Source organism: Adiantum capillus-veneris, chromosome 20 (assembly GCF_014529385.1).
Source record: "Adiantum capillus-veneris isolate H3 chromosome 20, ASM1452938v2, whole genome shotgun sequence".
Lineage (NCBI taxonomy): Eukaryota > Viridiplantae > Streptophyta > Polypodiopsida > Polypodiales > Pteridaceae > Adiantum > Adiantum capillus-veneris.
This window is the reverse complement of record NC_140950.1, coordinates 96,824,346-96,839,534: the sequence shown is the minus strand read 5'-3', so window position 1 is coordinate 96,839,534 and position 15,189 is coordinate 96,824,346. Positions and strand designations below refer to the sequence as shown.

Genomic DNA, 15,189 nt, shown 5'->3' with positions numbered 1-15,189 from the left:
TACAGCAGCAGCACATGAAGTCACTCCTACAAACAGCCTAGCTACTACAAGCGACAACCGACAGACACGACTCGCAAACTTTTTCCAGAGGACCGTTGCAACACCGCCCACCCCCCCCCCCCCCCCCCCCCCCCCCCCTACCCCACCCCAACCAAGACCACACAGAGGGGACACCTCACAACAAGCTGAGGAGATTCAGACTTGCAAATGTCCACGTGGCCCTAGACAAAAAACCACGACTACACCTGAGGGAGATCCAAGAAATCCAGAAGCACCATTATAGAGCTCCAAAGGAGAGGCAAGCTCAAGCTTTTGCAGATCCCCGTGCCATCCTCTGCAGGTTGCTCACATTGTATCCACCCATGCATCATGTAGTACACCCTAATTCTCATATCGGTTGAAGCTAGAATATTGAAGCATCTCTCAAGATTGTACTACCCCTGCATATAGAACTGCATCTCTTCCCCTAGTGGTAAAGCACCATCTCCCCCTCCCATGTATTACCCCCCCCACTCCCCTGAGCGAACCCACAGGATTTAGCACCAATTGTCTTTTCATGGAAACACAAAGGACTCCCACCACATGTACTTTTGATTTGTAGGTATCTAGCAAAGGTTATGAATCTTTCTTTCTTCCTCCCTCCCTCTCTAAAGGTCAAGGAACTTTATTAAGCGAAGAACCAAAGAGCTAAGGAGGAGCACATCAGGCAAGGAAGGGGTGTTTCAGATTAGTGTGATTTCTAATCGTCACCTTTATGATCCACTGCGCCGAACAAAGGGGCAACAAAAAGTGAATCGGCTACGTTTGAAACCAATGAAGAAGACTCTAGATCAATGGACAGCCACTGAAACTCCATGATGCCACAACAAAAACCTTCTCCAAATCAGCCCAATACGATGGGCAGCCCTCTGCACAATTGAATCTCAGTCTAGGGCACCTGCGCAAATAGTCCCAAATGCAATGACCCCTCACTAGGCCCTCATGTTATTGCTCCACAGGTAGGAAGAGCGCTCGTCTATTTAAATCTGAGACTGAACCTCCCCCAAGGCACACGTTTAAAGGCCCTTAGCCACTGCTCTTACAAGAACTAAAAGCTCCAAAATCAGCTATTATTCAAAAGCAAGCACTCCCAAAATTCAACTGCTTTGAAACTAGCGCCCAAAAGCTTGTTGCCACATCATCACCCATCCGTACAGATGCCGTGATGGCACCCAAAAAATAACCGCAGATCACATCATATTTTTCACACTGATTCTTGCGTTGCTAGGCTCTGCTTTGAATCCACCTTGGAGGTCCTCCCCTCTTCTGGTCAGGTCAGATGCCACGTCAATGGTCACCACTTGACATGAAGCATCCCTATGGTTCCAATGGATGTTAGCTCAGAAAAAATTGATTTCTGCACACAACTCAAAAAAAATAAAAAAGGAACTCCAATCAAGCATGAGCAAATGAAAGAGTATCTATGACTCTCTCGAGGTAACCAAATGCCTCGTGACTATGATCAAGCCCTAGTCCGACTTTTTAAAATGTAACTATCAGGGTAAAGGATAAGTTGGAGCTTGGGCACAGGAAGGATAACGCTTTTTATTGATAGTTAGTTACTCTACACAAGGAGGGAGGCTCTATTACTGCTTATGGTCTTAAAATAGAGTCGCATGGCAATGCAAGAACATTATTGTGAGCAGACTTTGCATACAAGCAAATCAACTTAAAGGCAAGGTCACTAGATCACTAGGTGCTACTTGATGAAAATAGGAATCCTTCATCCAAGCGTGTCTAGTAAACAAAGTAGCCTGCGTAGCAAATAACCACAACTGAACAACAGCAAATGTAATTTGTTTAAAAAATTGAACAAACGCATTGCAAAGAATGTAATTGCTAGCATTTACACAAGGCCCCTCTAAAGGTAGAGCACCAATCTTCAGATAGCAATCACACAAGACCAAATGGCAAACTAAATACAACTTGAGTAACTTAACATAAAAATGCAGTCCCCCACAGTTAAATATGCATTTGGGTCACTTGAAATAAAACCGCAGCCCCCACAACTGAATATGCAGTCCCTGAAGCTGAATAGATGCATGCAACAAGCTTCCAAGGAATTAGCATAAGCCTACCTGTGCACATAGCTCTCTGGTAGGAGTCATGACAATGGCAAGAGGTTTCGTGCGCTCCTTGATAAAACAGCTTCTTACTACAGAGCATTTAGCGATAATAGGAAGTAAGAAAGCTGCAGTCTTTCCAGAGCCGGTGTCTGCTCTAACCAAGATATTGCAGCCCTTCAAGGCAGCCGGGATGACCTGCATTTGTACAGGTGTGGGAATAGCATAGCCAGCAAGCTCAAGATTGCTTTGAAGTTTTTCAGGAAAGTTGCAATTTGCAAACTCCATGACTGGGGCAGGAACTGGCTCCCCTTTAACATGTACGTCAAGTTCGTGTCGTAAATCATCTGCCTGTTTTTCTGAAAGTGGGTTTGCAGCCTCCCATACGGGGAGAGGCTCCGTCTCATCCTTAACATAAAGACATTCATCTTGAAGACATGCGACCTTTTGAGGTGGCGACTTTAAATTTCCCTCGGTATAATTGACCTTAGCTCTCTCTAGTGCTAAAGACTTGCATTCCAAGCTGCAAACATCTTCATCTGTTTCATCACAGATGTATTCACCATAGCGGCCACATATGACACATACAGGCTCATCTGGCTCTGGATCCCTTTGCTGATTGCTGTGTGATTTGACAGGCTCTTCTGGTACACAGAAAAGATGTCTCTCTCTCTCTCTCTCTCTCTCTCTCTCTCTCTCTCTCTCTCTCTCTCTCTCTCTCTCTCTCTCTCTCTCTCTCTCTGTGTGTGTGTGTGTGTGTGTGTGTGTGTGCGCGTGAGCGCTCAGAATACCGACCTTGAAGTGGAGCTTGTGATGATGGCGATTGCGGTGGGGGAGGGATAGAGGACGAAGTGGAACAACCACGTATAATGGAGCGCGGAACAAACATATCACCTGCAATTTTCGTAGTGCAGAGATGAGTCTATACGCAATAATAATACTTAGTGAAAATTAATTTCTGTTTATGTCAAAAAATTTGCGGAAATTCGCAAAATACCCTTGAAATTCTATAGATTTAATATAAACCCATCTACATTACCTCTAACATTCGAATTTGAAGGACAGAAAACCTACAAATTTTGGTGTAAACACCTTCAAACATAGTTAGTTTACCTCTAAAATTTTCTCATGTGTAGGTTATTCAAAGTTAGAAAAAAGTTTAGTTCTCGCTTTGACCAATTTTGGACGGATTGCTCCACTAACGACTTGCACCATTTTTTCTACCCAAAGCAAACAAAAAAGGTATACTTAAAACTTTCCCAATTTTAGGATAAATTTTGAAGCATTTGCTGGTTTTTACGCTAAAGTTTGTAAAGTTTCACCGGTTGTCTTCAAGGCAAGCTTAGAATCTGGTCAATATTTTGTAATTTTAGACATTTAAAAATACATTAAAACCTAGTTCCTAGCAAAAATTCTCAGCGATAAGCTACCAAATATTAGCATTTGTGTCTACAAGGAATGAGATCTTTCTTCTTGAGAGCCCACTTCTATCCTCTCCTTTATAGAGAGAATCAATAATTCTTTTATGTTTTTGTAATAGGGAGAACCAATCTTCTTATAGAATTTGTAAAAGATGATGCCTTAAATGAATTTTGCAAGGGGTAATTTTAGTAAAAGTCCTAGGGCATTTTGGGCATTTTTCTCGAAACTTTTGGTAAAAGTTCCATACATTTTGGGGGGGTTTGGCAAATTTTCCAAATACAAGGGGGTTTTGGGGAGATTTTTAGAATTCAAGGGGTATTTGGGAATTTCCACACATTTAAAGGGCATTTTGGTCATTTCTTGTAATATTTATTAAAGTACGCCCCTACAACACTAAGGTTGTTTACACACTGAGTGGCTAAATACGGCCCTCAAGTTTGTTGTACAAGCGTCGCAACTAGCTAGAGTTGTTCATGTGCTCCAAAAAAGGGGGAGCACCTAGAGTATGGATGGCCCCGAACCCCCATCCAAAATCCAAAAGCAAAACCCATGGAATCTAACTAAAGACCCATTTGTCGAAAGGCTTTTTATCGACCAATATACCATTGTTACAATTGATGAGTGGGCACCAATTTCAAATTATTACTTTAGCATGCAACCTTTGTGTAGAGCCATCACACCCATCTTTCTAAGGGATGGTTGAGAGCCTCTTAGTGTTTACATCCCAACTTGGGTCTTCAATGAATGGAATCCATAAAGTGCAACTCCTTGCACATGTTTCAACTCATCGTGGGATGTTCTCACGTATACCGTATATCTTGCACACGCATGTGCAAGTGGAAGATCACCAGTGGAATAAACGAGAGTCATAGATCTCATGCAAAGTAATCTTGGGTAAAAGGTCATGCAGGGTACCATAACTACCTCACCCCCTCATTCCCCGTCCCTTGCACCTTGAAACCTTAGCCTAGGCATCCAAAGGCACATGCCTTAGTCAATTGTTGGTGCCCATTTTCATGATCGATAGGTGTCCATGTCGGCTATTGATGTGTAGGCATGTTATGCACCTTAAATTAACCTCACATTCTCTCAAAAAGTAAACTTTGGTACTTGAGATTACTTTTCTCAACACCTACAACATCCAAGATTGATATGGGCCATTGATCATACACTCGTGTTTATTATGGTTGATAGTGGGCCACCAAATGTCATGCAAGTAAATAAGATCCATGATTGTAAACTTGGACATGTGGCACATGTTTCGAGATTACAATTATGCTAATTGTTGGCATTGTAGTGGCATCAAAATCCCCGCAAGCTCTCGGTTAGAACATTCCCTACATGTGGGAAGATGAAGTAGCTAGAGGTTTCTATTCCAACAGCAGTCTTTGTCACCACTGTCTCTTGCACTCATTCCACCATTGCTAGCACCTAAAAATAGGATCGGTAGTATGATTAATCTAGAAACAAAGGGAATATCAAAGGTAAAAGATGAGTGAGAGTGATTGCACAAGGGCAAGGGCAAAGCTAAGGTTGATGAAGTGGATAGTATGTACATCAAGAGGGCAAGGCAAGAAGAGATATCAAACAGTGAGTTAGCCACTAGAAATAAAGCTAAGGAAAGCATTAAGAGTAGCAAGAAGTAGACCAAGCCTTGTATCAATGGTTTTACCCTGGGTGAGTTTTCCCAATCGTATAATTTGATTGATGATTTATTTAAGTAATGTCCTATCAGCATGTTTCCAACGTTTAGAGTGATGATGGAGCACAAATGTATGTGATTAGTGTGCTTGGGTAAATTTTGTAGTGATCTTTTTGGACAACAGACTTGTTTACGGCCGTTCTAAGGCAGAACTAGATCATCTCCGTGAGGTACTTGATCTGCTCAGGAAGCATACTGAACAAATATGCCTTTATGCAAACAAAGGTGCAATATCTTGGTCATAATATCTATGTTGAGGGTCTTACAGTGGATCCTAGCAAAGCTAAGGCTACTTTGAAATGGCCCTCTCCCAAAACTTTAGAAGAGCTTCGAATTTTCTTGGGCATGGTTGGAAAATTACTAAAAATTCATACTAAATCATCTAAAGATAGTTGTGCCTATGACTGACCAGTTAAAGGGTCAGGGTCATCCATTTACTTGGAAAGCAGAACAACATACTAGTTTTGATAAGGTTAAAACAACTTTAGCTATTGCTCCCACATTGCACATCATTGATCCAAAAAAACCTTCTGTTTTGGAGATTGATGCCAGTAATAATACTATTGATGCAATACTACTTCAATACGGTAGACCAATTGCCTTTGAGAGTAAGAAATTAGATGGTACTTAGCAAAATTACTATGTGTATGATCATGAACTATATGGATGGACAAACTGAATGCTTTAATCAAGTACTAGAAGATATGCTACGAGCTTATGTTAGTAAAAAGCGGATAAATTGGGAAGACCATTTGTCGATTTTGGAATTTGCTTACAATAGTGTAAAGTATGTTTCCACCGGGTGTAGCCCATTTATGCCCATGTATGGTTATCAACCTTGGTCTAAAGTGGCTAATGGATTAGCCAATGAGCGCATCAATTTGGTTAGGATTTGTTAAAGGTACATTTTAATCGCTAAGAGCAATGTTAAACAAGCTCAGGACTATTATAAGAACTTTGTAGATGAGAATTGCCACCAAGTTTCCTTCACGGAGGGCAAGTGGGTCTTTTTCAAGGTCCTAGTGTTGGAATTAGGGTTGCAAATAAATGCACACAGCTTGGAGAAGACGAAGGAAGCTCAAGGCACACAACTGAGTGTATTACTTAGTGTGCAATGGAAATATAGATAGCCCTAGCATGAATGGGCGTATATACAATGCACGGGGGAAAAAAACCTCCTAAAGAGGGGAAAAATGCCCTGGTGGTCCTAGTGTGTTCACACACATCACTACCACATGTATATGGTAACAAATCCCCCTCTAGAGTGATGCGGTGAACGCAAGCTGGCACATGAGTAAAGGGAAGTGCCATGCCGTAAGGACATGATCAATCCACAAAGGGGAGTAAGCCATGTTGGAATTAGGGTTGCAGAGAAACGCACACAGCTTGGAGAAGACGAAGGAAGTTCAAGGCACACAATAGAGAGTGTGTTACTTAGTATGCAATCGACAGATTGATAGCCCTAGAGTGATGGGCGTATATACAATGCTCGGGGGAAAAAACCTCCTAAAGAGGGGAAAAATGCCCCGGCGGTCCTAGTGTGTTACACACACATCACTACCACATGTATATGGTAACAAATCCCCCCCGGAGTGATGTGGTGAACGAGAGCTGGCACATGAGTAAAGGGAAGTGCCATGCCCTGAGGACATGATCAATCCACAAAGGGGAGTAAGCCCAAAGCTTTTCAGAAAGCTTCAAGCTTCTCACGAGACAATGCCTTTTGTGAAAAGATCTGCAAGGTTGTCCTGTGTTGGCACATAAGCCAAGCTGATCTCTCTTGTTGAGAGCCTCTCCCTGACATAGTGGTAATGCACCTCAATGTGCTTTGTGCGAGCATGAAAAACTGGGTTCCTCGAAACTGCCAATGCGCTCTGGCTGTGAGTGTAGATAGTGTTGGCAGTGTCCTGTCCAACACCCAAATCAGCCATAAGGCGTCTGAGCCATACACACTCAACCGTAGCTGTGAAGACTGCCGTGTACTCAGCCTCACAACTCGAAGTGGCCACAGTAGGTTGCTTCTTGCTCAACCATGATATACATGAACTTCCAAGCATGAAACAAAAACCACTTGTAGACACTCTCATGTCAAAACAACCAGCCCAATCTGAGTCCGAAAAAGCATGTAAGTCTTGCGGCAATGATCCCCCCTTGGGATAAAACAAGCCAATCTGTAACATTTTTGGAAACCCCCAAAGGTTGTACATTTGCCTCATTGGAATTTACATTCGAACTTCCACCGCTGAAAAGAGGCAACAAAGTGTCATAAATGTCCTGTTAGCTTACATTACTGTTTCTAGTACATGACAGCAAGGGCTGAACAGAATCTTCCACAAACACTACATCCTGTGTTACTAGAATACGCTTTGTTTGCGGATGATACAACCTGCAACCTTTGCTTTCAGCACTATAACCAACAAAAATACATTTGACAGCCTTATCATCCAATTTTTTGCGCTGTGTTTTGTGGCACCAAAGCATATGCCAAACAGCCAAAAACACGCATGTGCTCAATAGAAGGCTTTCTATCATGCCATGCTTCATATGGAGTAATAGACTGCAAAGCTTTTGTAAGACACCTGTTAAGTACATAAGTGGCACACATGATGGCCTCAAGCCAAAAAGAATGCGGCAAAGCTTGACTTTTGACCATACATTGTGCCATTTCCGTAAGTGACCTGTTTTTCCTCTCAACAACACCATTTTGCTGAGGTGTGTAAGGCATTGTACATTGCTGTTTTATCCCACGACTAGCCAAAGATGCATTAAATTCATGTGACATATACTCCCCCCCTCGATCGGAACGGAAGGTGCCCATAGTACATTTTGAGACATTTTCAAACATAGCAAAAAATTGTTTGAAGCACATAAAAACCTCGAACTTCGCTTTAAGCGGAAATACCCATGCATGCCTGGAGTAATCATCAAAGAAAGTCACGAAGTAAAGGTAATTGCCCAAGGACGGAGTTTGCATGGGCCCACAAACATCACTATGCACAAGCTGCAACCTGCATGTGGCCCGAACTGAACCATCCTTTGGAAACTTAGAACGCTGCATCTTACCCAAAATACAACCTTCATGTTTGACAGGTGCTTCAAGAGGCGGCAAAGAAGCAACCATATCAGATTTCTGCAAACGCAGCAAACAGCCAAAAATTCAGATGACCAAAACGTGCATGCCAAAGTTTTGCATCTGAAATAGCCCTTGAATCTGCAACAGCATTTGCAAAATTTTGTCCGCACTTCTCATACAAAGTGAGCTTATACAGCCCACGGCACAAAAGGCCGGATGCGACAATTTAATCATCAAAATTGAGATCATGAACTGTACATCAGTCATCCACAAATTTGACTACAAGTCCAAGTCTAGCAAGTGCGGATATAGACAAGAGATTCCTATTGATCCTAGGTACAAAAAGTGCATCAACAAGTGTGAAGGAACTGCCATTTGTAGCAGTAAGCACAATCTTCCCAACTTCTTGAACCGGATAAGAGGCATTGTTGGCACAAGTGACTGAATTCCCATGAGGGACAGACTCGAGAGAGGTAAACAATTAACGATGTGAGGTAATGTGCTTTGTAGCACCACTATCGAAATACCACACATGTGAATCTACAGCAACTGACATGCATGCATCATGGACAACAGGATTGTAAGTGCACTCTGCACCAAAATCCCATTCTGCATCAACATGAACAACACAGTCTTCTTTCACAGAAGACTCAACAATGGCTACATTTGTAGTGGAACAGCATTTGCAGTAGAACCACCCTCTTTCTTCTTAGCCTCTTTGCCCTTCAACTTAGGACACGACTTGATCAAGTGATCATTAGCTTTACAATAATGGCAACGCATCTTCTGTTTGCCCTTATCACCAGAATTTCCAGACGAATTTGCTGCCAGCAGAAGCATTAGGAACAGAAGTTTTGCCACTCGCAGCAGAACCATAAGAGGTGGCCGCATTGCTGTTACCACCCTTTCTTTGAGAAGCAATAAAAGCATGTTCAACTGCACGTTGCCTAGTTTTTTTTGGAAAGTGACTCTTGCAACAACAATGTGCATAATGCATCAAACTTGACAACTTGAAGATTTCCTTGGGTCATCAGTCTCCAAATACTATCAAAAGTCTGGTAGGAATCTGGTAAGGCATCAAGAATAGTCTGCACAAGGGAACTGTTTGAAATGACTTCACCAGCAGAAATAAGTTGCTCATTGATATCCTTAACACCAGCAAGGAAAGTGTCCATATCATCTTCCTCATGCATAATCTTCGACTCCAGCTCTTTACGCAACAAAGCAATTTTAGCCTCATTGCGGCTTGCATAAATACCTGCTAGAATATCCCAAGCCTGTTTTGCAGATTTTGCTGAATGAATGTGAGGAACAATGGTGCACTTCACAGACAACGCAATTAATGCATGAGCCTGCGCATCCTTTACATCCCAACGAGCTTGTTCTGTCGTAGGCAAAACAACTCTAATAGAAGCAATCCTCGCAGCAAGACCTGCAACATCCTCAACATTGCCTACATCCTCAGAACCAAGACGTACATCAATGCCCTGCACAATGTTCCAAACTCCCTTTGACACAAGAACATGTTGCATCATATAAGCCCACATAGGGTAGTTGTCCCCATCCAACCTATCCTCAGCAGCAAATATCTTGAACACATCTGTGTTGTTGTCAGCCATGGTAAATGCTGCACCTGATGTGAAAATTGCCCAAAAATAGGAGAAACAGAGCGGGAACAACACGTGCTATATAGCACAAACCGTAGAAGACTATGAGGCACCTGTTATGCAGAAAACGGCACTGACAGAAATTATGCACAAAACGACGAAATAGCCTCTGCAATACTGCCTGTAGTGGAAACGGAGGCAGAAATGAGCCCGAATTAAAAATTTCAGCAGACTCAGCTCAACGAGCTATCCCAAAAATTTTGTCGACTTGCGAATGCTTGCGAAAGCTCACTGAAATCGAAGAAAGTGAGCATGCGTGTGCTGGAGCAGCTGGCGACTAAGCCCGGGAGGACGCAACCTGCTCTGATACCAATTGTTGGAATTAGGATTGAAGAGAAACGCGCACAGCTTGGAGAAGACGAAGGAAGCTCAGGGCACACAATAGAGAGTGTGTTACTTAGTGTGCAATGGAAAGATAGCCCTAGAGTGATGGGCGTATATACAATGCTCGAGGGGAAAAACCTCCTAAAGAGGGAAAAAATGCCCCGGCGATCCTAGTGTGTTCACACACATCACTACCACATGTATATGGTAACAAGCCCAAAGCTTTGCAGAAAGCTTCAAACTTCTCACGAGACAATGTCTTTGTGAAAAGATTTGCAAGGTTGTCATGTGTTGGCACATAAGCCAAGCTAATCTCTCCTGCTGAGAGCCTTTCCCTGACATAGTGGTAATCCACCTCAATGTGCTTTGTGCGAGCATGCAAAACTAGGTTCCTCGCAATTGCCAATGAGCTTTGACTGTTAGTGTAGACAGTGTTGGTACTGTCCTATCCAACACCCAAATCAGTCATAAGGTGTCTGAGCCATACATACTCAACCGTAGCTGTGAAGACTACAGTCCTATACTCAGCCTCACAACTTGAAGTGGCCACAGAAGGTTGCTTCTTGCTCAACCATGATATACATGAACTGCCAAGCATGAAAGAAGAACCACTTGTGGACATTCGAGTGTCAAAAAACCCAGCCCAATCTGAGTCCAAAAAAGCATGTGAGTCTGGCGGCAATGATCCCCTCTTGGGATAAAACAAGCCAAGATGTAAAGTGCCACCAAGGTAGCAATAAATCCTCTTGACAGCCTGCCAATGCTTAGACCCTGGGCTATGCATAAATCTCCTGACCTGTGAGATTGCAAACTGAATATCCGGCCTCGTGTTGCATACATAAATGAGGCATCCAACATCAATTTGGTAAAGAGTGACATCTGCAGGATCACCAGCATTATGAAGACTCAATTTTAAAGTTGTTTCCATGGGAGTGGCAATAGGTTTGCAATCCTCAAGTCCAAACTTACATAGCCATGTCTTTATGTAACTTTTCTGACACAAGGCAATACCACCATCACATTGCTTAAACTGTATACCCAAGTAATGATGCAACAGCCCCAAATCTTTCATCATTAAAGTAGCATTCAAATCAGCCTTAAATTCAGCAATATGTGCCTCATTGGGACCAGTGGTCAGCAAATCATCCATATAAAGAACAACAATGAGAAGTACATCGCCCTCATGCTTTACATACAGTGTGCTTTCTGTTGGACTGCTACGAAAGCCTCGTTTTACCAAATGAGTCTCAGCTTTCTCATACCAAGCACGAGGAGATTGCTTCAACCCATACAAAGCCTTCTTACATATGCACACTTTGTCCTCTTGTCCTGTTATGACAAAACCGCGAGGTTGCGTTACATAAACTTCCTCAAATATGTCACCATTCAAGAAAGCAGCGACAATGTCTGATTGATGTACATCCCAACCAAAATGAGTTGCCAATGCACATAGAAAACGAACAGTAGTCATACCACAAGTGGGAGCAAAAGTCTCTTCATAATCTATGCCTTTCTACTGCGCATAGCCTTTTGCAAGAAGTCAAGGCTTATGGCGATCAACCTCATCATTCGGCTTGCGTTCTAACTAGTAAACCCACTTTGTACCAATGGCATTTTTTCCAGGAGGAAAATCACATAAAGTCCATGTGTCGTTTTCTATAAGTGCATCATATTCTGATTGCATGGCAACCATCCAATTTTTTGAATTTTATGCATCATCAAAAAACAGAGGTTCCTCAACATCACACAGCCAAAGCATAACAATCTGATGCATAAGATGCATGGCGAGAGACTGAACGAGTACGACTGGATAAAGGTGCATCCAATTTACTGTCACGCAAAGTGTGCACAAGCCATTTTGGCATACCTCCAGCCTGCTCATTTTCAGTCGTTTCCTCATCAAGTACATCTTGTACATCTGCATCAGTAATAGGCTAATCTGTAACATTTTTGGAAACCCCCATAGGCTGTGCATTTGCCTCATTGGAATTTACATTCGAACTTCCACCACTGAAAAGAGGCAACAATGTGTCATAAATGTCCTGTTAGCTTACATTACTGTCTCTAGTAGATGACAGCAAGGACTGAACAGAATCTTCCACAAACACTACATCCCGTGTTACTAGAATACGCTTTGTTTGCGGATGATACAACCTGTAAGCTTTGCTTTCAGCACTATAACCAACAAAAATACATTTGACAGCCTTATCATCCAATTTTTTGCGTTGTGTTTGTGGCACCAAAGCATATGCCAAACAACCAAAAACACGCATGTGCTCAATAGAAGGCTTTCTATCATGCCATGCTTCATATGGAGTAATAGACTACAACGCTTTTGTAAGACACCTGTTAAGTACATAAGTGGCACACATGATGGCCTCAAGCCAAAAAGAATGCGGCAAAGCTTGACTTTTGACCATACATCGTGCCATTTCTGTAAGTGACCTGTTAATCCTCTCAACAACACCATTTTGCTGAGGTGTATAAGGCACTGTACATTGGTGTTTTATCCCAAACTAGCCAGAAATGCATTAAATTCATGAGACATATACTCCCCCCCTCGATCGGAACGGAAGGTGCCCATAGTACATTTCGAGACATTTTCAAACATAGCCAGAAATTGTTTGAAGCACATAAAAACTTCGGACTTCGTTTTAAGCGGAAATACCCATGCATGCCTGGAGTAATCATCAAAGAAAGTCATGAAGTAAAGGTAATTGCCCAAGGACGGAGTTTGCATGGGCCCACAAACATCACTATGCACAAGCTGCAACTTGCATGTGGCCCGAACTGAACTATCCTTTGGAAACTTAGAACGCTGCATCTTACCCAAAATACAACCTTCATGTTTGACAGGTGCTTCAAGAGGCGGCAAAGAAGCAACCATATCAGATTTCTGCAAACGCAACAAACTGCCAAAAATTCAAATGACCAAAACGTGCATACCAAAGTTTTGCATCTGAAATAGCCCTTGAATCTGCAATAGCATTTGCAAAATTTTGTCCACACTTGTCATACAAAGTGAGCTTATACAGCCCACGGCACAAAAGGCCAGATGCGACAATTTAATCATCAAAATTGAGATCATGAACTGTACATCAGTCATCCACAAATTTGACTACAAGTCCAAGTCTAGCAAGTGCGGATATAGACAAGAGATTCCTATTGATCCTAGGTACAAAAAGTGCATCAACAAGTGTGAAGGAACTGCCATTTGTAGCAGTAAGCACAATCTTCCCAACTTCTTGAACCGGATAAGAGGCATTGTTGGCACAAGTGACTGAATTCCCATGAGGGACAGACTCGAGAGAGGTAAACAATTAACGATGTGAGGTAATGTGCTTTGTAGCACCACTATCGAAATACCACACATGTGAATCTACAGCAACTGACATGCATGCATCATGGACAACAGGATTGTAAGTGCACTCTGCACCAAAATCCCATTCTGCATCAACATGAACAACACAGTCTTCTTTCACAGAAGACTCAACAATGGCTGCATTTGTAGTGGAACAGCATTTGCAGTAGAACCACCCTCTTTCTTCTTAGCCTCTTTGCCCTTCAACTTAGGACACGACTTGATCAAGTGATCATTAGCTTTACAATAATGTCAACGCATCTTCTGTTTGCCCTTATCACCAGAATTTCCAGACGAATTTGCTGCCAGCAGAAGGATTAGGAACAGAAGTTTTGCCACTCGCAGCAGAACCATAAGAGGTGGCCGCATTGCTGTTACCACCCTTTCTTTGAGAAGCAATAAAAGCATGTTCAACTGCACGTTGCCTAGTTTTTTCTGGAAAGTGACTCTTGCAACAACAATGTGCATAATGCATCAAACTTGACAACTTGAAGATTTCCTTGGGTCATCAGTCTCCAAATACTATCAAAAGTCTGGTAGGAATCTGGTAAGGCATCAAGAACAGTCTGCACAAGGGAACTGTCTGAAATGACTTCACCAGCAGAAATAAGTTGCTCATTGATATCCTTGACACCAGCAAGGAAAGTGTCCATATCATCTTCCTCATGCATAATCTTCGACTCCAGCTCTTTACGCAACAAAGCAATTTTAGCCTCATTGCGGCTTGCATAAATACCTGCTAGAATATCCCAAGCCTGTTTTGTAGATTTTGCTGAATGAATGTGAGGAACAATGGTGCGCTTCATAGACAACGCAATCAATGCATGAGCCTGTGCATCCTTTACATCCCAACGAGCTTGTTTTGTCGTAGGCAAAACAACTCTAATAGCAGCAATCCTTGCAGCAAGACCTGCAACATCCTCAACATTGCCTACATCCTCAGAACCAGGACATACATCAATGCCCTGCACAATGTTCCAAACTCCCTTTCACACAAGAACATGTTGCATCATATAAGCCCACATAGGGTAGTTGTCCCCATCCAACCTATCCTCAGCAGCAAACATCTTGAACACATCTGTGTTGTTGTTAGCCATGGTAAATGCTGCACTTGATGTGAAAATTGCCCAAAAATAGGAGAAACAGAGTGGGAACAACACGTGCTATATAGCACAAACCGTAGAAGACTATCAGGCACCTCTTATGCAGAAAACGACAGTGATAGAAATTATGCAGAAAACGGCACTAACAGAAATTATGCACAAAACGACGAAATAGCCTGTGCAGTACTGCCTGTAGTGGAAACGGAGGACGAAATGAGACCGAATTAAAAATCTGAGCAGACTCAGCTCTACGAGCTATCCCAAAAATTTTGTCGACTTGCGAATGCCTGCGAAAGCTCACTGAAATCAAAGAAAGTGAGCAGGCCTGTGCTGGAGAAGCTGGCGACTAAGCCCGGGAGGACGCAACCTGCTTTGATACCAATTGTTGGAATTAGGGTTGCAGAGAAACGCACACAACTTGGAGAAGACGAAGGA

The 15,189-nt window shown here is 42.6% G+C and overlaps 1 protein-coding gene across 1 annotated transcript in view; it reads right to left on the bottom strand.

Annotated features, from left to right (window-relative positions):
- LOC147432950 (P-loop containing nucleoside triphosphate hydrolases superfamily protein) overlaps positions 1 to 3,023 on the bottom strand; it is a 39,529-nt gene extending 36,506 nt beyond the window's left edge. The window contains exons 1-2 of the mRNA XM_086492698.1: positions 2,898 to 3,023; positions 2,118 to 2,746 (exon numbers count right to left, since the gene is read on the bottom strand). Of these exons, the coding sequence (XP_086348824.1) occupies positions 2,118 to 2,746; positions 2,898 to 2,991 (723 nt within the window). The 5' untranslated portion in view covers positions 2,992 to 3,023. The remainder of the gene's footprint in view (positions 1 to 2,117; positions 2,747 to 2,897) is intronic.
- Positions 3,024 to 15,189: the final 12,166 nt, after the last annotated feature.